The following is a 25,726-nucleotide window of genomic DNA, read 5'->3' as shown; positions in this document are numbered from 1 at the left end:
TGCTTATTCAAGGACTAGGCATTCACCCTGCTTGCACTTCCTCTGGGAAGGCTTTCTTTCTCCCTGTCTTCTCTCTGCTATGACCCTTTCTCTACCTTTCCTCTGTACTACCTCAGACTCTACCTGCCCACTTTCTCTTCCTTTCTGTTCCAACATTCACGTATGGAATTTACATGCTTTCCAGCACATTTGGCATAATCTTTGTTACTAACTGAAGAAGCTGTAATGTTGTGATTCTTTTTATGTAAAGTGATAAAAATACATTTATATTATGTAGGCCATAATAGGTCTTGACAAAAAAAATTAATAGAATGTATTTTTACTAATAAAATCATTATAATTTGTGAATGTTACATTTATATAGAAGTTGGAGATAGATACGTGTTTTTTTTTTTAGAACAAGTAAGTAGTCATCAAACAAAATTGGTGAACTAAGATCTAGGTCATCTCAAAGGAGGAGACTAATACATAGAGAGAGTAGATAAATGAGGAGTTTTAAAAATCAACATGAATATAGAAGAATGGAGACCCGGTTCAAAGTTTGCATAAGGAAACCTGAGGGACTTAGCTGGTGACTGGACCAGTATTCAATAATGGGATATTCCTGCCCAAGAAAGCCTGTATCAGCCTTGAACATCAACAGAGGCTCCCAGATATTGCTCCACAGGAGCCCCAGGTATCATCTGCTGAGGAAGGCCAGTGCTATCAAATCTCTAACTGATGCCAGTTCATGCCTGGGGTACTGATAAGTTTCTGGAAGGGATCCGAACATCTGAAGGGATAACTGAACAAATACTACTCAAAGTCAATACCAAAACCAAGACTCTACTAGTCTTCTTGAGACTTTTTCAAGGCCTAAGAAGAAAAAAAGATGGCTTCTTGAGAACTGCTTCAGATCAATTTGGATTGAGAAGAAACTCTTTAATTTCCCTTAAAGAAACTCTTTAATTTTCCATTTTGTTGAAAGTGAGGTTTATAGGTTTTTTCTAGGAGTCATGGCTTTAGATCAAGAAATATTCTCCCAAGAAAAACATTTTGACCTCCATCCTCACCATCACCTAAAACCTGACAAAATCAGGTATAGTACTTATTGCGGGGAACAGAGCAATCCCTTGATTGACTTAATACCATGAATGGAATAAATCCAGACATCATAGGTCAAAGGAGTCCTCTTCCTAAATGTTATTCTGTCACATATATTTGCAATATTTACTCCACATTGACTTATGTATGTACCCTTAAGAACATCCCCACACATCCACACTTTGAAAAGAAAATCAAGAAATGTCCCATCATAATCCACACCCACCCCATTCTAAATATCTGTATTCTGCTTTGAAAAAGCAATGCAACGGTCAGGATACCCTTCTATACTCTTTGTCCTTCGAAGTGCACACAAAAGATCATTAAGAAATCAGCCAACTATTTGCTTCTGGATAGGGATACCAGGATGGATAGCTAGAAAGGAGCCAATCATTCCCAGTGCCCTCCAGTTACTTATCTTAGTTCCCATCCCTCACTTCCTGGGGGTATAGGATTGTTTGTCCCTCTAAGTAGAAAACTCCAGCAGCAAACTGAAGTTTGAATAGATGCTTCATTCAGGCACCAAGAAATTTCAACAATAAAAATAATCAAAACCGCCTACAAAAAACAACTGCAGTATAAACACTACCTTTCAATCTCTTAAAATGCATCTTGTTCTCGTGTCTCTCCAAGGTGACTGTGAGGTTACACTTAAATAAGCTTAGCACGCTAAGTAGCAAGAACACATGCTGAGCAAAGGGAGTCATTTTCAGTTTACAGTTACCATTCTCATTGGCCGCTCAGTAACTTTAGGTGAGCCGATAACCCAAAGTGACTGGAGGTAGAAGAGGAAGTCGAAATCTTTAAGAAAGAAATTTGTTTCGTTGAGGATGAGACCAGCCCTAGACCTACATCTGTCTTTAATTCTCTACTTTCCTACTTTGAAGTAAAATACAAAGAGAAATTATATAAATAAACGTGAATTTGATTAGCTTAATAAGGTTACTTAAACCAATCTTTAGAAGAAAAGTAGCAAAGTGAAAAAGGACACTGGCTTTGACATTAAATACCTCCACTTTTGAGACTAACCTTGCTCCTTGCCAGTTTGGTGACCTGAGGAAGACATTGCCTAAGATCTCAAAGCTTGAGTCTCCTCATTTGCAAAAAGGAAGATTAATATTTGTGTAGGTTTGAAACGAGAGGATGACTTTAAAATACATGCAAAATCTTTCACAAGGCACAAGTTCCATATTTGTTCATTTATGGTATAATTATTTGGTGATTATTTCTGCTAAAAGAACCTCGGAGTACTAGAGATAGTAGTAGTAATAGCAGTAACAATAGCTAACATCGATCAAGTCCTTATTTTGGGTCAGATGCTGGTTCTACTATTCTTGTAGCTTTCACACGTATTATGAATTGTATGTATTGGACTCTATCTCACTTTCTTCCCTAAATTAAATACATGCCATTCCTCCTGTAAAAGTGTGTATATGTATATGCTGATATATATGCATTTGTAAGTTAAATGCATATTTGTAAGTCAAATGCATATTAAGAAAACTTAAATGGAAATGAAAACTGCTTTCTTCAGTTGAATCATGTCCAATACCAAACATGAAAATGACATCTCTTATAGCTCTACATTATATTTATCCTAACATATAATCCCTTCCCTTTTCTTGTTCTAGTCAATTTTACTTTCTTAATTTTTTTGGTTATATATCAGTTTTGTTTTTTAAATTCATATAGAAGACTTCTATAAATATAGAAATAAAAATAAAAAGGACACTTTTGCATAGTAGCATGATTTAGAATACTTGAAATTAAATAAAATGTATACTGAATAGACATCATAAATCAACATTATCCTCTATTTTAACAGTCTTTGCCTATCTGGCCACAGTTTTTCATATTCTCTGTTGGCAGTTAATTCTAACATCAACTGTTCTTATACTACAGCAGAACATTTTTTCCCCTTAACATCAGTTTGTCTATTTATTCTTCTGTTTCAGTTAAAGAATGACAATAATTGGACCTTACCCTAATCTTCATAACTCTATCTTGTTGCTATGTCATGATGCTGTTCTACATATTTTTACTCTTATTCTTGCTTTAATTAAGGTCAATTTTGTCAAAACACTTCTCAAAGAAAAACTAAATTATGTGTGAAATTTTTCAGGTCTGGGGATCAACCATCTATATGAAAAAATTATAATTCCATTACTGTAGAAATATCTTCCTTCTCTACACTTCAAATGTTTGACTAATATGCTTTTTGTTCTTTAAAATGTTTGGATAAAAGGCTTGAAAGCATATCATTGCCAATACCATTTTCTAAAAATCAACAAGCTTTATAGTTTCTTACAAAGACTGTGACCTGAGGCAGGCCTTCACACTGCACATTCACAAGGATATTAATTCCCAAAGCTCTGTGTGATTTGAATACCATTGCTGTCATTTGTCTTCCCTTCTTTTCCCCAGAGAGAAAGCTCAGATACTTTTCAAGTTACTTCTCTGCATTCCAGATGAAAGAAGATGAAGGAAAACGAAATTAATGCTATAAACTTAATGATTTAAGTTTAGCGATTTTTGTTACGTTTTTCTTGGAAATTTTTAAATTGCTTTTCCCCAAGTTAATTCCATATCTCTACAGGAAAAATAGCTGAACCTAGTAAAAAGTTAATGGGCAATTATTTAATTTACTTCCAACTGAATTTACTTTTCTTGTTTTCAAAACAAAGTATGAAAGGAGTATTTTTAAAGTTTTCTTTTTTAGGAAATCCAAGTTAATTTTAACAAGATAGCAATCCTTGTTGCTCTTTATACCAGTGATTTGGGGGGAGTTACTAAAAATGGTAGAAGGGCAACTGAAGAAGTGTCTGGAAATTATACACACACACAATTTAGTATTATTCTAAAATTTTATGAAATTTGTAAATTTTAGTTTCACAGAGTGATTTATGAAATAAAATATTCTCTACGAAACACTGAAGAGAAAACAAAATATATTCTTTAGGTTAGATGTTAAGCGATAATGTAGCCTAGTGTCTTGTCATATTTGACCCTTACTTGGTGACATTTTTTGCCATTGATTAAAAAAGGAATAATTCACTAGAAACTTTGAAAGTAAAAACACTTCCGTGGTATTCCCAATGCCTATAACAATGCCCGATTTTGAATGAAGAGAAAAAGTAAATATTTGATTTCTTCCCTGGCTGGTTGTTCTAATTAAGCATCCCCTTGGATCCTAAGACAATTTAAAATTAAATTCCATAAGATGCAGCCAATAGAGGAAATCTCCAGAGAAATGGACACCAGCTTTCATTCCAGGGGAGAAAGAAAGATTATTTTCTTGAACAGAGATGTTATATGACCCTATAGAGTGTCTGTATCAAGTTCAATTCCAGAGCTTGGCTGGGAGAGAGAATCAATGGAGTATGATTAAGAATCACAAGCCTTCACCCTGGAGACAAATGGAGCAAGGAGGATAAGGGTACTCCCTGAAGATCCGTCAGAACAAAAGAAGGGGAGAGGCAGGAAATCAGGAAGTGCCAGCGCCAGGTCTCATTGAGAATGTAGGCATTTTCATTCTGGCCAGATTTCCAAGAATATATCCCAGCTGAATTCTTTTTCGCAGAGAAAAAAAATGAATACAGTAAATCTCTTCCTAACATTCTATCAGCTAGAAATCTCCATTACTTGGCCCTTCTGAATCTTTATATAATGAAAACTGATGATTAGGTTTTTAAGTATCCTTTGTACCATCAAAGTAAAGTTTGTATTATATTTGATATAGGTTAACTGTTAAATATACATTTTTAAAAGAAGCCACCCATGTATGACATTCATTTATAGCTATTTAAGTCCACTCTACTTCAGACACTTGTTCATCCCACAGTGGACCAGAGGCTCAATGAGAGCTACGAGGCTCTTGCCCTCAGGAGCTCATGATAAAATACCAGAACATAAAAAGTTTAAACCATTAGGGCAGTACAATTTCTAATTCCTATGATCCATGTACAGGATAGAAATTTTTCTGTAAAATTTTTTTTCAAAGAATGTGGACATCCAAAGCAGCAAAGAAGTTGCTATATCAAGGGATAGAAAAGTAAATTGTCAGTAAGTATCAAGATAATGACTGAAAAAGAATGACATGGTATAAGAGAAAGGAAATGGAGGATTAATGAAAAAGATTATCAGAAGAAATTGAATAAAAGAGAAAAACAGTCAAGGGATAACTATATACACCTATTTAGATATTTATGAAACATAACTCAATTTAGTATGCAATTTAAAAATAAAGACAGTCACAATAAAAGAATCACGATGGAATACATATTTGGAATGCCAAACTTCTGAGTTTTTTCATCCTATGCCCCAATTATGCTCATACCGTATATAGTTCCAAATCAAGTCACGCACCCTACAGTGAACCAATAAAGTATTAAACTTCAAACTCTAATTTGGACTCTGTTAATTTGTACATAATGGTTCGTTTGTTCGTTTGTTCATTCATTCTTGCATTCATCAAAAATTCAGCACATTCTACATGCCAGGCATTTTACTAAGGGATTCACTGATGAGCTAAATCAGACATAGCTCTTCACTGTGAAATGCCAACTAGTTTGTGATGGAGAGAGGCAGTGAGATATGACCGAGCCTGGAGGATAGGGCAGGATTTTCTGAGGAAGTGGTATTCCAGATGAGATTTTGAATACAGGATTTTAAACTAGGTTAAAGGAGCATGGACGTGAGGGCAGGATGAAGAACAAGAACTTCCTATGCAAGGAGAACAGCATGTGCAAAGGTCCTGTGGGGAGACAGGTGGGGATACAGACAGGAGGAGGCTCTATGCAAGGCCCCTGTGGCAGAGCTCAGGGTCCAAGGGAGAGAGCAGCTCTAGGAAGGGCTCTAGGTTGACAGGCCTCAGGTCACTCATGAACTTGGGAAGACTTTGATGAGATGGGGGTAGGAGGTAAGTGGACAGGGTATTAGGGAGAAATGTTCAGAGATGTACTTTGAGATTATTTTGTCTGCCTGTCAGAGTAGAGAAAGGCCTGGAAAAATAAAAAGAAGAGTAAATGCAGGAAAATCACTTAGAAGCTGTTTTGCATTAATTTAGCCTAAAGATACAGTAACTGGGACTAGGACAGTGCCAATAGAAAAGGAGAAAAGTCAATTGATATCAAAGTTATTTAGAAAGTTAAAAACCAAGACTTGATTCATAGTTTGTATATTGGGGTGGGGAGGGGGGAGAGAGGCAGGGAATGGATATAGTAAGGATAACTCAGATCTTTGGTAGTATAACCAGAATATTGTAGGCATCATTCACAAAGATAACAAATACAGAACAAAGAGCAAGGATTTAGGACCAGATTTGGGGCAGTGGAAAGAGAACATTTGTGAGTTTCACTTTGGAGGGCCACTGTGACATCCAAGAGCCTGACATAAGGGTCTATTTCTCAGAGGAGAGGCCTAGGCTAGAAACATATGTATGTGGGTATGGATGATTTCCCCTAAAGATATAAAAATGAGAGAAAAAATAGGGCCACTTTCAAAACCTCCTAGGATCCTAAACATTTAATGGTCAATTGGACAGAAATGAGCTGCCTAGGAAGCTGAGGAAAAGTGGGAAACAAAATGAGAGCATACATAAGGGAAGAGAATGTCTCAAGAAGAAGGGAGAGGCCAGTATTGCCGAGAATTACAAAGATGTTACTCTAATATGCTGACAAGTGAAATGCTACCACTGCATTTAGCAAAATACAAATCATGTATCACCAACTAGAGCTACTTTGACAGAGCAGGGGTGTGGCAACTAGATCGAAACAGACTGAGGAGTAGATGGGGAAGGGATGTGAAGAAAAGATGGCGGTCAATACAGACAATATTCTTGACACTGAAGGAACTGAGAGAGATAAGTTATTTGTAAGAGGATGTGAGAAAAACAGAGATTTGTTTATTTTGTTTTGCTTATAATGGTTTGATTTGTTGGGATCCGTTTGTTTTGGGGGGAGACTGAAACATATTTAAAAGTAAATGGGAACCCTTAAGCAGTTGAAAAAAAAAAAAAGAAAAATACAGTTTGATAGGTTAAGATCCTGAGAAAGCCAAGGAGTTGTGATTAAGTAGGGAATGAGGATGGGATGGATACCAGATGTAGGTGGATTACATGCTAGGTATGAGGAAGCAGAGGGCTTCCATTTATATATGCCTGTGTGTGAAACAGTAAGTGAGACAGCTTGCTCAGACTAGACCATTAGCTGAAATAACCAGTAGTGAAAGGGTAATAGGATAGAGATTTAAGAAGAATGGATAAGATTTGCAACTGTCACTGAGAGGAATGGGAGATATGATTGACCAAAGAAACATAGTAGGATCATGGAAGTATTAAGAGTCCAGTGAAAATAGGTGGTTATGTATTTACAGTGGAAGCAACCTGCCATGCTGTGAGGTTTCAACGGCACTTGGCCATCGGTGGACATAACTGCAGTCATTCAGGAATGAGGTTTTGCCTTTTGAACAGAAAAGCAATGGACAAGAAAGAAAAGGGAGTGTTTTTGAAATGATAGGGCTCTGAGCAAGACTGGAAGAAAGTGAAAAAGGAGAGATCTGATGGCCTGGGAGACAGGATAGGGGTCAATGGACTAGAGTGCTTGATGAGGGTGAAGGAGCAGTTGTAGGGTAAGTAGCTGCAAAAACAAGCTTGTGGACCTGCTTGAATTAGTGATCTGAGAGACGGAACAGATTGGGGTGATCATAAGATCCAGAGGGTGTGTGTGAGAATAGAAGACTGAGATGGAGTACTGAAAAGGGCGTTGAAGACAAATAGCATGTCAAACAACTGAGAGGAGAAGGTTCTGACAGGTCATTCCCATCAATGCTGAAGTGCACCGGAATGACGGCAGCCCGAAAGGGGAAAGGCAGCCAATGATTCAGGTATCAATAGCTTAAATGAATGATGAGGATTGGCCAAAAGATCTGTAGGTGATTGTAGCAGAGACTATCCATGGAGGATAGGACAGTAAAACAGCCTCAAAGAAGCAATTCTTTTTTGACTAATGGATTTGGGAATAATGACCTCAAAGCAGCAATGAGGAGAAGGTGCATATCAACCCTATCCCCAAGTCCTGTTTTCAGAATAACATTTAAACTGATTATTCATCTTCTCTACTAACAAAATTATATTTACAGTCAAAAATTTTGTAAAGATGACTTATAGCAAAGAATATCAAAATTACCGTAATTATACCATTACTATTACAGGGAAAGAATTAACTGCTCCTTATGATTCTCAGGGAAAGGAGTCATCTGGAACAAGAGTCAGTAAACTTTTTCTCTAAAGCATCATACAGTAAACACTTCAGGCTTTGTGGGCCAGTGTGTCACAACTATGGAATTCTGCCATTGTTGCATGGAAGCGGCCACAGAAAATGCAGAAATGAAGGTGATATTTTGAACCCAATCTGTCCCACTACCATATCTATCATTCAAATCAAGTCAGAAAAAGTGGTATTAGAGTTTAAAAACCAATAACCACTGCTTTCAGACTTACAACTAAAGAAAATCAGCCAGAAGTTCATGATTTTCCTTTCCCTTAAAAGAAATAAAATTGAATGCAAGAACTCACCTGAACATAGAGTTCTCTGAGTTCATACTGAAATTTCTTGGGATCTGTGGTAACTGTTACTGGGCCAATTTCTGTGGAGATAAAAATGACATAGGTCAAAAATAGTGATCAATAGCATTAAAGACTTTAATGTACTATGTCTGCAAGTGTCTTTTCACTATGCACTACATGGTTATTTAACAATTAGAAATAGTCAGCAAAACAACAAAGACCACTTCTCAATTTATAGCAACCAAATAATACCTTAAAATTTGCTGTAAATTATGCATACCTTAAAAAGTGGATTTTTAGCCTCAGAAAATGCAAAGAGATAGTGAAAAAGGTCACAGGACAAAGAGTCAGGAGACCCCAGTTTCAGTCTCTCTTTACTCTCACCAGTCAGTGATATTAATTGGGCACCTACTTTGTTGTTGAAGTCTAAATGAATCACTTATTCATCTTTTAATTCTTCTTTCTCAACTATAAATTGTAAATTTGTCTGCAAATAAAAAATTTAATACTAAACAAAAAGAAAACAAATGACCCTTCCCTGTCTATCCCACAGGGTCTTTAAGAACTTATAGAAGCACAGATAAGAGGATATTAAAAGTTCAGAAAACAGTCCCTATCACTTCCTTCACCATGGCTGGTATTGCTGTCCATCACTATCACCATTCTCCTAAGCTGGCTTTGACCACCATAATTATCTTTGGGGTCACTGACACCCTCATAACTGCCTTAAGGTACTGCACAAACCATTGTTTCATGTGGAAACAGGTGAGCGGACCATTGCATTCCTTGGAAAACCAAGATCTAAGTCAGGTGAAGAGAGAGAGCCCAGATACCAGTGTGGGTTAAATTGACTGATTGATTGATAGAACGATAGTGAGACAGATATAAATATATAGATATAGATATATACAGCAGGTTTATAATAAACATTTTAATGTGCCAAGACCATTTTCTAAAAACAGAAAATCAACCTTTAAAATAGACAAGCAGAAACTGGCCTTTACAGGTATCAATTACTTCCCACAGGAAACATTCATATATTTAAGTAATAGTATTAAAATTCATCCAAGTATCATGTGTACAGACATATCACCTTAAATTCCCAGGGTGGATGAAAATTTTTCTATTTTATCTAATGAAGATAACAATACAAAATTATAAAAATACTTAACATTTAGTTTTTACAAGACATTATCTAGCTTCAAATGCTTACTGCTAGAAAAGGACTTTACGACTTCAAAGGCTAATAGTTAATTAGCCAGGCCTTCTATAATATGCTAAATGTGATATAAAAACAGGCTTTTAGAATTTTAGAAATAAATGAGGTAAATTGGAAAGGAAGCATGATATGCCTGTCATAAGGCATGTAATTTTTCTTAGAAATTACATGAAAAAAATGTCACCATCCTTCACCATAGATTAGACACCTTGCAGTATGCAAAAGGAATGCAGAGGCGATTGAAGAAACTGTGTGAAAATGCAAACATCTGCATTCTATACAGAGCAGAACAGTCACTGGCTGTGTAAAAGTCATGTCCTGAGTATATGGAAAATCGGAGAAGCCCACTCCCTCAAGATTAAACAAAGGCATACTTTGCAAAGGAATGCAAAACAGTTACACCCTGACATATAAATTGTCAGCAGCACTGTCAAGCCAAGCTTCTATGTTCCTACATGGTATAATACTGAAGTAATTCTAGAATTCAAAACTCAAGAAGTAGAAAGAAATACAAAGAATACTAGAAAAAAAGTATATGAAAAAAAAAAGTATATGAAAATAAAAAGTACAGACATGCCAGAACATTCCCTATAATAATAATTTTTAAAATAACCCTGATATATGTCTGTTCTTCAATAGTGGAGACTGAGGGATGCTATTAAAATAGGACTGATTCGCCTTCATTTAGTTATTGAGAGATTCAAATATCCACCTGTTTTCAACAAAGATAGGAAATATCTCCTGAAGCTCATTAATGTACATTTTTGCAAATGACACTGGACAGCTGAGGTAAAACTTCTATCAGTTATGAGCAATACTCAGGAGAGGTAAAGGCCCACTGAGCTGCCACATCCCTCCAGGTGTAAGCATCTTTTCAAACTCTTTTGAATTGAATGATATAACCATTTGGCAAAATCAGCCCTCCTCCCTCTCAGGACTTGTGTCCATTCCAGTCTTTCTCTTCATTTAACAGAGCCTTATGCCAGCTGTGTCATGAGCAATTTCCTCTTCTCTTCCTTTTTTCTCACGTTGGTTTCATCCCCTGCCAAGCCTTTGATGACATTCAACAGGTACAACTTTGTCTTCTCTTCCTTCCTGAACATGGTCCTCTATTGCTTATAAAATTAAATGGGAACCCTCCAAGGCATTTCAGGCCCTCTCTTCTATTTATCTAATCTTCCAACTTCGTCACACCCCTTAGCATGAAGCTACTGCTCTTCCTCATCCATGGCCATCCCCATGTCCATGGCCATCTGCCCATACACCTCTTATTCTATAAAGCCTGATTCAAGTCCTATCTTCTTGAATGTTTTGCCTTTTCTTCAATATGCTTTAATGTTGTTTGATGTCTGTATAATAAAGACATGGGAAGAATGAAGGTGAATAACATTTAACAGAATGCAGGGATAATATATGTTATTCAACCATCAATCTCCAAACAGAATCCTCAAGCTAGATGGGGCATTAAAGATCATTTGGTTCAATTCTCTTATCTACAGACAAGAAAACTTGAGGTTCAGAGAAGATGACCCTGAAAGATTTTGGTAGTGAAGAAAGAGGTTAAGATATCTAGAAATATTTTCTACACTGAGCAACCTCCACACCTCACTAACATTTCCTCTTTTCCAAGATCTCCATTCTGTCAATGATTACATCACTATTAACTTCCTTCTTTCCTCTGGACCATAGGCAAGACAGGCCATGTTCGGAGTGCCTAATTCATGCACACAATATCTAGAATTCTTTACTGTCACATGCCTGGATATTATCTTTAATAGAACAAAGAAAATTATCTCTCTTGCCTAGTAGATATTATAATTAAAAACACAAAGAGGGGCTTCCCTGGTGGCGCAGTGGTTGAGAGTCCGCCTGCCGATGCATGGGACACGGGTTCGTGCCCCGGTCCGGGAAGATCCCACATGCCGCGGAGCGGCTGGGCCCGTGAGCCATGGCCGCTGAGCCTGCACGTCCGGAGCCTGTGCTCCACAACGGGAGAGGCCACAAAAAAAACACAAAGAAACCTCACTAGAAAATTCCTTCTCTAATCTATTTAACAAACACACATTGATCATGGACTATATATGGTTGCCACCGGTAACATAAGAACGACCAAACATGAACCCTGCCCTCAAAGTCCTGACGGATCTAGTGGAGAAAATAAAACTAATATGTAATTACAGTACAATACAATAAATGCATAAAGAGAAGTATGGAAAAGGTAGTGGGGGAGTACTAATTAACATAGAAAAAAATGTTTTTCAGAATGAACCATGGGGATTTCAAAAAGGAAATGAAAATTTAGGATTTCATATTAGAGAAAACAAGAACGTTCTTTATTAAAACTAATTTCTTTTTAAATTCTATATATCAAGTTTTCACGACAGCCCTGTATTTTATCAAATTACTATTACCTATAACTATCGATATTTGCAAGTACAATTCACAATACTTTGTAATATATAGTGGCTTCCTTTGAGCCTCACAACAACCTCATGAAGAAGTTAAAATACATACAATTATACAAAAAACTGAAGGTTGGATGATAAGCCAAAGCCAACCAGTCCCTTTGAAGGCTACCACAATACTGTGTGCCTGTGACATGATGGCATCTACCAGACAATACTATGGCTGCCATTGCTTTTTTGTCTCCCTCACTTGACTGTCAGCTCAAGAGGATGAATTGTCTCAGTGTACCTATAATAGATTATCAGTAAACGTTTGAAGACGGGAAGAAGGGAAAAAAAAGAATAAAGGTTAAGCCCAGGCCTTCAGACCCTTTATTTTGTGCTCTTTTCATTTCACCATGGAGCCTCCACGCTATAGCTAAGACCATGCTACATGATCAGCATGATGACACTGACTAGTCAACTGAGAAAGTTTGTTGTTGTTTGTTCAGTTTACTCTTTTAACCAAATGTTTTGCTCTTTAATCAAGTTCTTTTTTTTTTTTTTTTTTTTTTTTTTTGCGGTACGTGGGCCTCTCCCTGTTGTGGCCTCTCCCGCTGCGGAGCACAGGCTCCGGACGCGCAGGCTCAGCGGCCATGGCTCACGGGCCCAGCCGCTCCGCGGCACGTGGGATCTTCCCGGACCGGGGCACGAACCCGTGTCCCCTGCATCGGCAGGCGGACTCTCAACCACTGCGCCACCAGGGAAGCCCTTTAATCAAGTTCTTGATGCAGATAATCAATAGATACAATTTTCCACATACAGCTTATCTTAAAAAGCAAAAGAACATTAAGGTAACACGTTATTAAAAGTATAAGGAGTATGTCACGCTTCAGAAGACTACATCTGATTTAAAAAAATAACTGTCTGAGACTAAAAAAAGCCTTTCCTCTTCTCATTAATTGTGTTATTTCCTGTTTCCTAGGGATTTATCAGATGGGTTGGATTTATTTCCAACATCTCAGCCATTGTTCTCTTAACCCGAGTTGCTGGATTGAATTTGAGAAAATAGTGGAAAGAAGTTCACAGTGTAATATTTTCTTTCACTGCTTCACTTGGCCAGATCGATATCCAGTTCCTCACTTCCCTTTTCCTTTCTACTAACAGATTTCTGATCCTTATAGTTTTTCTTTACTCAAAGTGGCTCCTTGATAATAAGAGGAATATTTACTGCTGCTTGCTGGGGTCTCAAGACTGTCTGTGAATGATTTGATAACAATGTTCACAATTTCCTTGCTTTTTTGAAAAACATTATGTAGTTCTTGGCTTTATATTTATAGTTATACATAAATATGTGAAAAGTTAAAATGAAAACCCCTAAGCTGCATTATAAATTAATATTTGCAAAGCACTGTAAAAGAACAAAAGAAATATATAAATCACAAGGCTTGCCGTAATGGAAATTTAAATATAGTTGAAAACTTAAAAAAACAGCAAGGTATGAAAAATTAAAGTTTAATCTAGCATCAGAGAAGCGCAAGTGATATAGATACAGAGGGACAGCAAATTTCTTCAGTGTCCAGAGAAAGACCTCCGAGCTCTAGGGAAATATACAGTGAAGGTATCAAGGAGAAGATGTGGTATGGCACTTGAAGAGAACACTGGATACAGAGGGTGACGTCAGAGCAAAGAAATTCCAGGCACTGTGATATGGCCTATTCAAAACGCCTTCCATGAACTGAATCTCAACACATTCCACTTTGTAAAAATTCCACTCTTAGTCAATAATTTTACACAAATCAATGATGTTTTCTATGTGCAAAGTTGCTAACATAAATATATACATATTCAAAATATTAATATTGCTTACATGAAAATAAATTATGTTTCTTGCCTTGGGATGGTACAGAAAATCAGATTCATAACTATATTTACTTTCACTGTTTTCAGTTGAATCTACAATACACTCTTTCCAGATTTCTCTCTCCTCACTTAATTATAATGTTGCTGTCCAGCACCATTTTTAAATGATTTGCATCTAAGCCACAAAAACAGAACTGTTTCCTGACTTTGAGCTGAGCCAATGTCAAGTATATTTCAGGCCTCATTTAATTGAGTACATGCCTACTCACATTAGAACAGGTAATTTTCAAGACCACTTAAAGGCCCTTAATGATTATTTTGACATGAAGTGATGTACTTGGTGTGTTTTATAAAATCTGAGTCAAAGATGAATTCATGTACAGCATGTTATCTAATACTGATTACATAGCATTCTGATTTAATTTCCAAAAAGATTATTCATTTAACAGTGAGTTGTATAACCTTAAATGTATGCACTTAGCAACACTGCAGATAATATATGTATAATGAAAGGCTCATTTCACTTGGACTGAACAGGATATAGAAAAAGTCATGAACATGAATTCCGTAATGTTTCACAGCTGTTTAGAGGAGGAAGCAAAGAAGAATGCCTTAATAATTGACAGTCCTCACAGGACTGTGAGGTATACTGAGTAGGATGTTATTGCTTAGACTGGACTTTGGCCAGGGCTCCAGCAAGCATTCTTACAACAACAGCCGTGGGATTTTTAATGGCCAACAAAATTCAGACGCTCAGTTTCACCTGTAATACTAAAAATGGCATTTTTTGTTTTTTGAGCAATGATGTTGCTGATTACACGGATCTGAAAATGAAAACTCCAAGATAACAAATTCTTTTTTAAATACATCTTTATTGGAGTACAACTGCTTCACCATACTGTGTTAGTTTCTGTTGCAAAACAAAGCAAATCAGCCATATGCATACACATGTCCCCTTATCCCCTCCTTCTTGAACCTCCCCCTCCCATCCTCCCTAACCCACCCCTCTAGGTCATCGCGAAGCACCGAGCCGATCTCCCTGTGCTCTGCTGCTGCTTCCCACCTGCCAACTATTTTACATTCGGTAGTGTATATATGTCGATGCTACTCTCACTTCGCCCCAGCTTCACCCTCCCACCCCATGTCAAGAATTCCATTCTCTATGTCTACCTCTTTATTCCTGCCCTGCAACTAGCTTCATCAGTACATTCTTTTTTTTTAGATTCCATATATATGTATTAGCATACGGTATTTGTTTTTCTCTTTCTGACTTACTTCACTCTGTGTGGCAGTCTCTAGGTCCATCCACCTCACTACAAATAACTCAATTTCGTTTCTTTTTATGACTAATATTCCATTGTATATATGTGCCACATCTTCTTTATCCATTCGTCTGTCGATGGACATTTAGGTTGGTTCCATGTCCTTGCTATTGTAAACAGTGGTGCATGTCTATTTTTGAATTATGGTTTTCTCAGGGTATATGCCCAGTAGTGGGATTGCTGGGTCATATGGTATTTCTATTTTTAGTTTTTTAAGGAACCTCCATACTGTTTTCCATAGTGGTTGTATCAATTTACATTCCCACCAACACTGCAAGAGGGTTCCCTTTTCACCACACCCTTTCCAGCATTTATTGTTTCTAGCGTTTTTGATAATGGCCATTCTGACCGGCAGGAGGTGATAACCTCATTGTAGTTTTGATTTGCATTTCTCTAATATTTAGTGATGTTGAGCAGCTTTTCACGTGTTTCTTGGCCATCTGTATGTCTTCTTTGGAGAAATGTCTATATAGGTCTTCCGCCCATTTTTTAACTGGATTGCTTGTTTCTTTGATATTGAGCTCCATGAGCTGTTTGTATATTTTGGAGATTAATCCTTTGTCTGTTGTTTCATTTGCAAATATTTTCTCCCATTCTGAGGGTTGTCTTTTTGTCTTTTTTATGGTTTCCTCTGCTGGGCAAAAGCTTTTAAGTTTAATTAAGTCCCATTTGTTTATTTTTGTTCTTATTTCTGTTACTCTAGGAGATGGGTCAAAAATGATCTTGCTGTGGTTTATGTCAAAGAGTGTTTTTCCTATGTTTTCCTCTAACAGTTTTATAGTGTCTGATCTTACATTTAAGTCTTTAATTCATTTGGAGTTTAAGATAAACTCCAGAAAAAGATATCACAAAAAAAGAAAATTATAGAACAGTATCACTGATGAACATAGATGCAAAAATCCTGAGCAAAACACTAGCAAACAGAATCCAACAGCACATTAAAAGGATCATACACCATGATCAAGTGGGGTTTATCCCAGGGATGTAAGAATTCTTCAGTATAAGCAAATCAATCAATGTGATACACCACATTAACAAATTGAAGAATAAAAACCATATGATCATCTCAATAGATGCATAAAAAGCTTTCGACAAAATTCAACACCATTTATGATAAAAACTCTCCAGAAAATGGGCATAAAGGGAACCTACCTCAACATAATAAAGGCTATAAATGACAAACCCTCAGCAAGCATCATATTCAACAGTGAAAAACTGAAAGCACTTCCACTAGGATCTGGAACAAGACAAGGATGTCCACTCTCGCCACTCTTACTCAACATAGTTTTGTAAGTCCTAGCCATGACAATCAGAGAAGAAATAAATGGAATACAAATTGGAAAAGAAGTAAAACGGTCACTGTTTGCAGGTGCCATGATACTATACATAGAAAATCCTGAAGATGCCACCAGAAAACTAATAGAACTAATCAATGAATCTGGTAAGGTTGCAGCATACAAAATTAAAGTACGGAAATCTGACATTCCTATACACCAACAACAAAAAATCAGAAATTAAGGAAACACTCCCATTCACCACTGCAACAAAAAGAATAAAATACCTAGGAGTAAACCTGCCTAAGGAGGTGAAAGACTTGTACTCAGAAAACTATAAAACACTGATGAAAGAAATCAAAGATGACATAAACAGATGAAGAAATATACCATGTTCTTGGACTGGAAGAATCAATATTGTGAAAATGACTATACTGCCCAAAGCAATCTACAGATTCAATGCAATCCCTATCAAACTATCAATGGCATTCTTCACAGAATTAGAACAAAAAATCTTACAATTCATATGGAAACACAAAAGACCCCAAATAGCCACAGCAATCTTGAGAAAGAAAAACGGAGTTGGAGGAATTAGACTCCCAGACTTCAAACTTTACCACAAAGCTACAGTAATCAAGACAGTATGGTACTGGCACAAAAACAGAAATACAGATCAGTGGTACAGCATACACTGCCCAGAGATAAACCCCTGCACATATGGGCACCTAATTTACGACAAAGGAGGCAAGAACATACAATGGACAAAAGACAGCCTCTTCAATAAGTGGTGCTGGGAAAACTGGACAGCTACATGTAGAAGAATGAAATTAGAACACTACCTAACACCAAACACTAAAATGGCATTTTAACATCAAAATATATCCAAGCATTGACAAGGTATACTCAGATAATAAAACATGTAATATTTTAAGTCATGCTATTTAATCAAACTTAACTAACAAGCTTTCCAATGTGATCAAGATACTCTGAAAGCAAACAAGAAGAAAATTAATACTATTTTCCAGAACATTTTAAAATTTAGATATGATATTCTTATAGGAGACTGTGTTTAAAACTTTAAAATGAAAAATATTAGAATTCATTTCAAAGTTTTAATTGTTCTCTTAGACAATTCTTTAGCATTAATAGTCTTCCAAATAAAAGTAAACATTGGGGGGGATAAAGAAAAGAAAAACTATAAAAGGAGCAGTAAAATGTTTTTGAAAAAGAAAATAATATGCTTGAAAATCCTTAGAAAAGAATCATTAATATTGCTGAAATTTCCACATGTTAGGAAAACACACTTAACTTCAGCCCTGATTGTTTCCACAACTAAACAAATACATGCAGTCCTTTGATCGTGTTTTCAGGGAAAATACAATTCAGTGGTCCAAAACCATATTTACGAAGTAAACACTTTATTTGCAAACAATGAGAATCAGAGGCATGGCAAAATACAGATGATTTTCATGTGTCTGTATATATGTTATAATATGTGTATGCTTTTCCCTAAATACTTGCATTCATTCATTCATTCAACAAACAGGCACTCTATCCTTAAGCTTGGTTCAAATAGGCAGGAGAAAGCAAATACATTTAAAGAGTGGGGTCTTGAGTGTAAGAGAGTCAGAAGTATCTGGGTGTACCTTATAAACAAAGAGGTGGCTGAATGGACTTGTGACCAGTTGTACCAGGCCCTACTCTCAAAAGAACCCCTGCTTTGGGGTTTAATGCTTTGCAGTCACTGTCTTGAAATAATTTTATGTCTGAATTTATGTTTCGTAAAGCAAATTTCAATGGGAAGATGTTAACATGTACTCCAAGTTTTTAGCCTCATCTCATACATGGTCCTGCCCCTATCACCTTCTGGGGACAGGTTCTCAGCCACCTGTTCACCCACCCTCATATGCCCCCAGCCATACCCAGCACCCCAGTCCCTGCTTCTGCCATCTGCCCCAGTGAGGACCTGGATGTGAGGATTGGGAGGGTTAGGATGAGGGCACTCAAGTGCTGGCCAAGGTTAGAGGCCAAGTCTTAGCCTCTCAGCTAGGACAAGCCTTTTAATGAACTCCCAATCCATATGCCAGGCACCTCCCAGCACCAAGGTTTAAAGATCTCTGGGGGTCATCTGTCTGCCAAGAGTTGAGGCAATGGGGCCAGACCCTGCTTCCAGCTTGAGCACAGTGCTTGGGTCCCAATGGCAGGAGGGGGAATCTGACAGCCTTCATCCCTAGGTGGGACCTCAGGGACCAGAGGGGCCAGTGTGGGTCTGCACTTGAACCACAGGTATCCTGCTACCCAGGGGCGCTCCCTTCGCAGGTGCCATGCCAGGAGGATCTTCTCTTCCTCCTTGCAACCCTCTGTAGCCTAGCTTAAACCACTGAGCGAATTTTACCATCCATCTTTATTTTGTGCAATGTCAATATTAGATGCAAATATCAGAGCATTTGACTATTATGTAGATTTACCCAAATTATACAATTTGTATTTCACGGCTGATACCAGATGGTGCCTCCAGCTTTCCAGAAGAGACACACAAGCCAGATTTGGGTAGGTTGAAAGAGGAACCATTCATTTATAATCCCAGCAACAGGATGAATGTTCCAGGTTTATCATGACATTGAATTAAATAGTACTCCTTATTGAAAAACATAAAGGATTTTTTAAATGAAAAAAGACCACGGTTACATAAAAGAAAGCTAAATATTAAAATGTTATTCTGCCCAGTTAATTTATGGATTTAATACATTAAAAATCTCAAAAAGAATATTTTTTTGCTTATGTTTTAGAATACTTAGCAACACTATTCCTAAATTTATTCTGAACAGCACATGGGCAATCATATCAATGAAAACTGGCCAAAAAAACTATAAACAGGACATCTTAAGCATGAATAACTAAGAGGATAGAAGTGTTGACATACAAATAAATATGTAATAAGTAGAAAAGAATAATTATATACAAACTAGCATCTGAAGACAAGATGCATAAAGTAAGATTATTTATTTTAAAAATATTTATCTCTAATTCATATTTTACAGTATCTAGTAAAAATAAGCTCCAAAGGGTTAAATGGTTCAATATAACCATTGTAATTATTTCAACTGAATATAAATTAGAATATATATCAGATATATATAGAAAAATAACATTCTCCTTTTCAAAGTAATAGAAGAAATCACAAGGGGAAATACTGACAGATATGAATATATAAAAATCAAGTAAAAATTAAAATCTAAAAAAGATATAAAGCCAGATTTGCCAACATTTATGTCATCAATTAAAATAAATTAAAATCTATACTATCTGAAGAGATCAAATTTTTACAAAAAAAATAATAAAGTACCAATCACTAAATGAAAGGAAAATTCATTATAAGAAGGATAACAAAAAAAAAAGACCAGAAACAAACACTCATATTTAGTTATAGCAAAAGAGAGTGAACTGCAGCAAATTTGAAGTATCTTGTAAGAAAGAAAATGATTTTGTTGAATATTTTCACTCAAAGCAGTATCATAGTAAACCTGCAATACTGGTACGGTTGTTAAGATTATAAGTGGCTGTAACTTTTGTGAAATTCACTGTAGTTATGTGTATGATATGATTATAAGTATGATAAGTCTTAAAGTATCTTGTGATAAAGTCATTTCCCACTTCGTTATAATCCGCTGAAAATAGATACTGATATTACTAGGATATCAATAATGCCAAAATAGAGAAATGATTATAAACATGATTCTCTAAATAATATTAGGCAGCAATTAAACTACTGTTCCATGTAGAAACACAAGTGAATGTTCATCTTACAACATTAAAAAGCAAAACATAGAATTATAGGTACCTTGACTGCAACCATCTACAAAGACACATATGCATAAAAACAAATTCTGAAAGGTCACACCACAGTAAAAATTGATTCTTGGAATAAGTGGAGTGATGATTACTTTTTTTCTTTCTTCAAATTTTTCAAATTATTTGTACTTGTAATTTAAGGAGAAAGAGAAGAATTTCACTTGATCACAGACATGTATGAGGTTTTGTTCATAAATTCTGGCTGACTGTGGTTCTTAATTAGTTTAAATTGGTCACTGGAGAAAAGAGGCAAAAATATTTTTCAGCATCGGGCAACATAACAAGAAAAGCATTGATTTGAGACATTATCTGTTAATGTTGTGAGGCAAAATATTTTAACTATTTAGAATCTAACCAGAATAGTCGTTGTCTGGATATGGTATTCTTTTCTAATCTTCTCACTTCCAGCTTCCAGCTTTCTTTCAAATGCCCAACTCTTGACAATGTCATCTCTTCCTACTGTTAGTTAGTCTTTATTGAATATACAAAGAATTTCTTTTGATTGGATGAAATAAAACACTCTCCACACTTGTAACACGGAAGCTCAATCACAGCCACATTTTGTTTCTCTTCTGCTTATTACTGACTTTTTTCTCTACACACTCTTGCAATGACGTGTGTTCATATACACGTGTCTTCTGTTTTGCTTTTTTCTCTTCATAGAAAAAATATGGAAAATAGGAAATACCCAGTATAATTGTAAATACTGAACATGAAACCAAATCATCACTGTGAATATGCATTTTAAATTTAAATACCACTCCTACTGGGAAGACATTCAGAGTATTCATCTTAGTTGGTAACTAAAAGCATCCCAGATTTGGAAGTTACTATAGTCTAAGGTAATGAAGTTAATTTACTATGTGCCATTGTGAATAGACTCCAAAGGCATTTTCAACTCAAGACAAACCCGTGCATCGTACCCGTACCTGGTAAGAGGAAAGCATCTACATAGGAGCCATCTCACTTCTCCTCCCACAACACCAGCGCACTACTGCATTAGCAAGGAGAGGGATGTCCCCATAGATACCAAGAGGCTGTGGCACATATCCAAATCAAGAACAAGAGACACACTGTGGCATTTCTCTTGTATCACAGTGATCAGTCCTTTCTTACCATTCAGGGTTTCAATACCTCTGCTCCAAGCTCCCATGCTTCCCTATTTTACTCTGAAGAACATTCTTATTAACCAATTATATCAAGCCTTCTCTTTAAAACTTGAACTGCAAAAGGCAGGAGTTGTTTCCTTTTTGTACTACATTCCTCAAACCAAAATAATTAATATGTTTTACAGACATCCATTAATAAAAATTAGCAGAGACACTGAGAGGGAGGTTTGGCCAAGTGAAATTCCCAACCAAACTGATTAATAATAGTGCTTAGATGGGTGCTGATCCAGACACCACTAGAAAATCTACATAGTCTAGAAGAAAAGTGACATTGGATTTGGGAAACTGTCCACTCACATGGCCCTCATTTACTAAATGTTTGACCTGAGAGTCAGTCGGTGGTCTTTCTTAAGAGCTCAGGCACTGGAATCAAAACTACTTGGGTTAGAAGCAAGGCTCTGCCACATAATAGTTTTTTGGTTTTGTTTTTAATTTTTATCCAGTTCCTAAATCTCAATGACTTTCAGTTTCCCCATCTATAAAGTGGGGAAAATAATCATAGCTACGCCACTGGGGTGTCGTGAGAGTTTAATCAGGATAGCATGCATGATGCAATGCTTGGAATGGATGAAACACGCTAACTCTGCTATTGCTACTGCTGCTACCGCCAGTAACTTTCATGACAATGTAAAATACATTATGCTATGTACTATGATTGCTTATATAAAAGTCTACCATAATATAAGGAACAAATTCAGTCTTGGAGTTTAGAAAAACATAATACTTTTCTTGTGCTTAGCACTGCTTAAGATGATTTAATGAATTTGAATTTCCAACTCAAATCGCATTAGTTATGTAAGGTGTGTTGTTGTTTTTTTTAAGTAAGGTACATTCTTATCAAGCCATGTCTCCTAAAAAAAAATCTTCTTATTTTTACCTTGCATCAGATGAAAAATGTCAAACTTTTAGACAAATAAAACTCTTGCTGGCCTTTGGAGATAACAAAACAACATTTCTCATACTTGTCATTAAATCAGATCTCAGAATCTGAAGTTACATGATCAAGCATTTCAAAAATATGTTTGATCTTTAATTTCCACTTCTCTGATACTTAAAAATATGAATACCCAAACAGGATTGAGATAAGAACAGCATTTATCAAAAAGAGAAAACAGGTATCTGATTTAGGGTTGCTAATTAATATAAGAAAATACTACTGTCAAGTTCTATTTTCTATTCACTCTTCCCAAAGTAATATAGAAAAATGTCCACCTCTACACCTTTGTTTATATTTTTTCTATATAAGAGACTGTTCTCTCCCTTATCAAACTTTTCTTTAAGATTTAATTCAGGTCCCAACTTTTTCGGAACAAATTCCTGAGTGTTTCAATCCTTAGAGGTCACTCCTCTGAATTCTTTTAATGACGTATCTCAACTGTTAAGTATTTACCCAATGTGGTAAATGTCCTCTAAAACGGCCTCCAATGACCCCCACCACCTGATACTCACACCCTTGTGTAATCTCCTCTCCTTAAGAATGGGCTGAACCTAATAACTTGCTTCTAATGAAGAGAACAGGGCAAAAGTGATGGGATGTCACCCACCACTGGGATTAGGTTGCAAAGAGACTATGGCTTCTGTCTTGCATGTACTCTCTTGCTCTCTGATGGAAATTACCCATATGAGTTTCCCTATTATCTTACGGAGAGGTTCACGTGGCAGGGACAGAGGGCATCCTCTGGCCAACAGCCAGCAAGTAACTCAATCCTGACAACAGCCATGTGAGTAACAAAGTGGCCCTTCTCCAGTCAAGCCATGCAATGACCACAGACTCAGTTAGTGCCTTAATTGTAGACTTCTGGGAGACCCTGAATCAGGGGACCCAGCTATGTTTTACTGGGATTCCTGACTCCCAAAAAGTATGATTTAATAATTGTTTGTCATGTTACAACACTAAGGTTTGGAATAATTTTCCACGCAGCAAGATTCATTTAACTCCATATTCAGTCTCCATAGCTAGATTATAACTGCTCTGATGACAGCAACTGTGATATTTTGAATCTCCATCATTTGGACAGTGACCTTCACTGTGTGATGATGGTAAAGTTACAGAAGTACTTAGACAACAATTTTGAACAATATATACAAGTATTACTTTAAAAGTCACTATAAATTGCAGTATCTTCAGAAATCTATAATTTAATTTGCAAAACAGAGAAAATATAAACATATGTATGTATATATGCATGTGTTTATAATAAGTAAATGCCCACAATAGAAACAGATCATAAATGACCAAATTTAGAAGAGGCAAGAAGTAATAATTAAGGAAATGAAAAGTGTGATATCTGGAAAATCAAAAACAGTACGGCTATCTGAAAAATATTTAAGAAAAAAATACTAAGCATTACAAAATCTCTTAAAACAACTATGGCATTTAATCCTAAAAATTAGAGAAATAGTGAACATTAATAGAAATGATGTCATTCATACATTATCTCTAATGGTGCCTATGAATTTCATCATGATAATTAAAGCAATAGTTAGGTGGATGAATTAAGCAAAGAAAATTCAAAGAAATTGAATTCAAGACTCTAAAGAAGTTATTAATAAAGCATACACTCTGCCAAAGAATAAATGGACAAAAATTTAAGCTCTCTTCTGGCAAACACTCTTCTTCTAACACTTTTTAATTCAATAAATCATCTTTCAGTCCCTACTAGGTAATCATACCCCATGCCTGAAGCTGACCACCGGAAGCCTGATAAAACAGTTCACATTGTAGCCCAATTGCTTTGTGAATTTGTGATGTTTTAATTCTGTAAATCTCAACTCACCTATCGAGTTTACTGTAAAAAAGCTGAATATCCTTGGCACAGGTCATAAGGAAGAAGGTTTAGAAGGCATATTTCTGAGATGGAATACAACAGACTAGCATAGAACAGAATTGTGAAGTGCACTGTTCTTAGTGCAAGGGATCCAACTGTGGAGGACACAGACGTGATCTCCTTCCCCGTGGATTTCACAGTATGAGAGAGAAAATGGACAATAAAACAAGTAAACGAGCAAAGAGGGAAAAAAATAGCAACAGGTTGGAATAAGTGTTGTGATGGAAATAAGCAGGCTATGGGACAAATAATGGGCAGAGGGGCTACTTAATAATACAGCATCAAGGAAGACCTCTTTCATTTCCTTTGTGCAAAACGAATGTCCATAATCTTTGTCCATTTTTTTTTTTTTTGCAGTCCGCAGGCCTCTCACTGTTGTGGCCTCTCCCATTGCGGAGCACAGGCTCCAGACGCACAGGCTCAGCGGCCATGGCTCACGGGCCCAGCCGCTCCGCAGCATGTGGGATCTTCCCGGACCGGGGGCACAAACCCGTGTCCCCTGCATCGGCAGGCAGACTCCCAACCACTGCGCCACCAGGGACGCCCTGTCCATTTTTCATACTGGGCTGTTGCTCTTTTTGTGTCAATCTGTGAAAGGTGTTTATATGAAGTAAATGAGGTTTTGTCTGTGACATGAGTTGCGAAAAGTTTTTTCTACCTTGATGTCTCTTGTGGCAATTTTGGTCATGTAGAAATAGTTTTCTTTTATGTGGTAATAAAATTTATTACTCTTTTCCCTATGGTTCTTGGTTTTTATCATAGTTGGGAAAACTTGCTTCATGCTGAAGTTATACAGAGTTCTCCCATGATGTCTTCTAGTCCTTTTAAGGTTTATGTTTTAGATTTACATCTATGGTCCATTTGAAGTTTCTGCTGGTGTAAGCTATGAAGTATGGATCCACTTCTCTTCCAGATGGCTACCCTGTTGGCTCATCATTATTTATTGAAAAATCAATTTTTCCCTACTGATATTACATGCCACTACAATTCAAGTATGTATTCTACATTTTTTTCCATTAATCTTTTGCGTCATGCCCAGAACCAAATTGTCTTAAAAACTGAGGCATAATATGTTTTAATCTCAGGTGGGGCTAATTTCCACATCATCACTCTCCTTTTGCTGAATTTTCCTAGCTATTGGTGCTTATATATTTTCTATAACAATTTA

At 36.5% G+C, this 25,726-nt stretch overlaps 1 protein-coding gene across 1 annotated transcript in view; it reads right to left on the bottom strand.

Annotated features, from left to right (window-relative positions):
* Window positions 1-25,726, bottom strand: part of HMCN1 (hemicentin 1) — a 519,661-nt gene that overhangs the window by 401,404 nt on the left and 92,531 nt on the right. Inside the window, exon 2 of the mRNA XM_065885936.1 lies at window positions 8,657-8,727. Within this exon, the coding sequence (XP_065742008.1) occupies window positions 8,657-8,727 (71 nt within the window). The remainder of the gene's footprint in view (window positions 1-8,656; window positions 8,728-25,726) is intronic.

The sequence above is a fragment of the Phocoena phocoena genome, chromosome 1, assembly GCF_963924675.1.
Source record: "Phocoena phocoena chromosome 1, mPhoPho1.1, whole genome shotgun sequence".
Lineage (NCBI taxonomy): Eukaryota > Metazoa > Chordata > Mammalia > Artiodactyla > Phocoenidae > Phocoena > Phocoena phocoena.
Note: the sequence above shows the minus strand (reverse complement) of the source record. Positions and strands in the feature narration are given on the sequence as shown.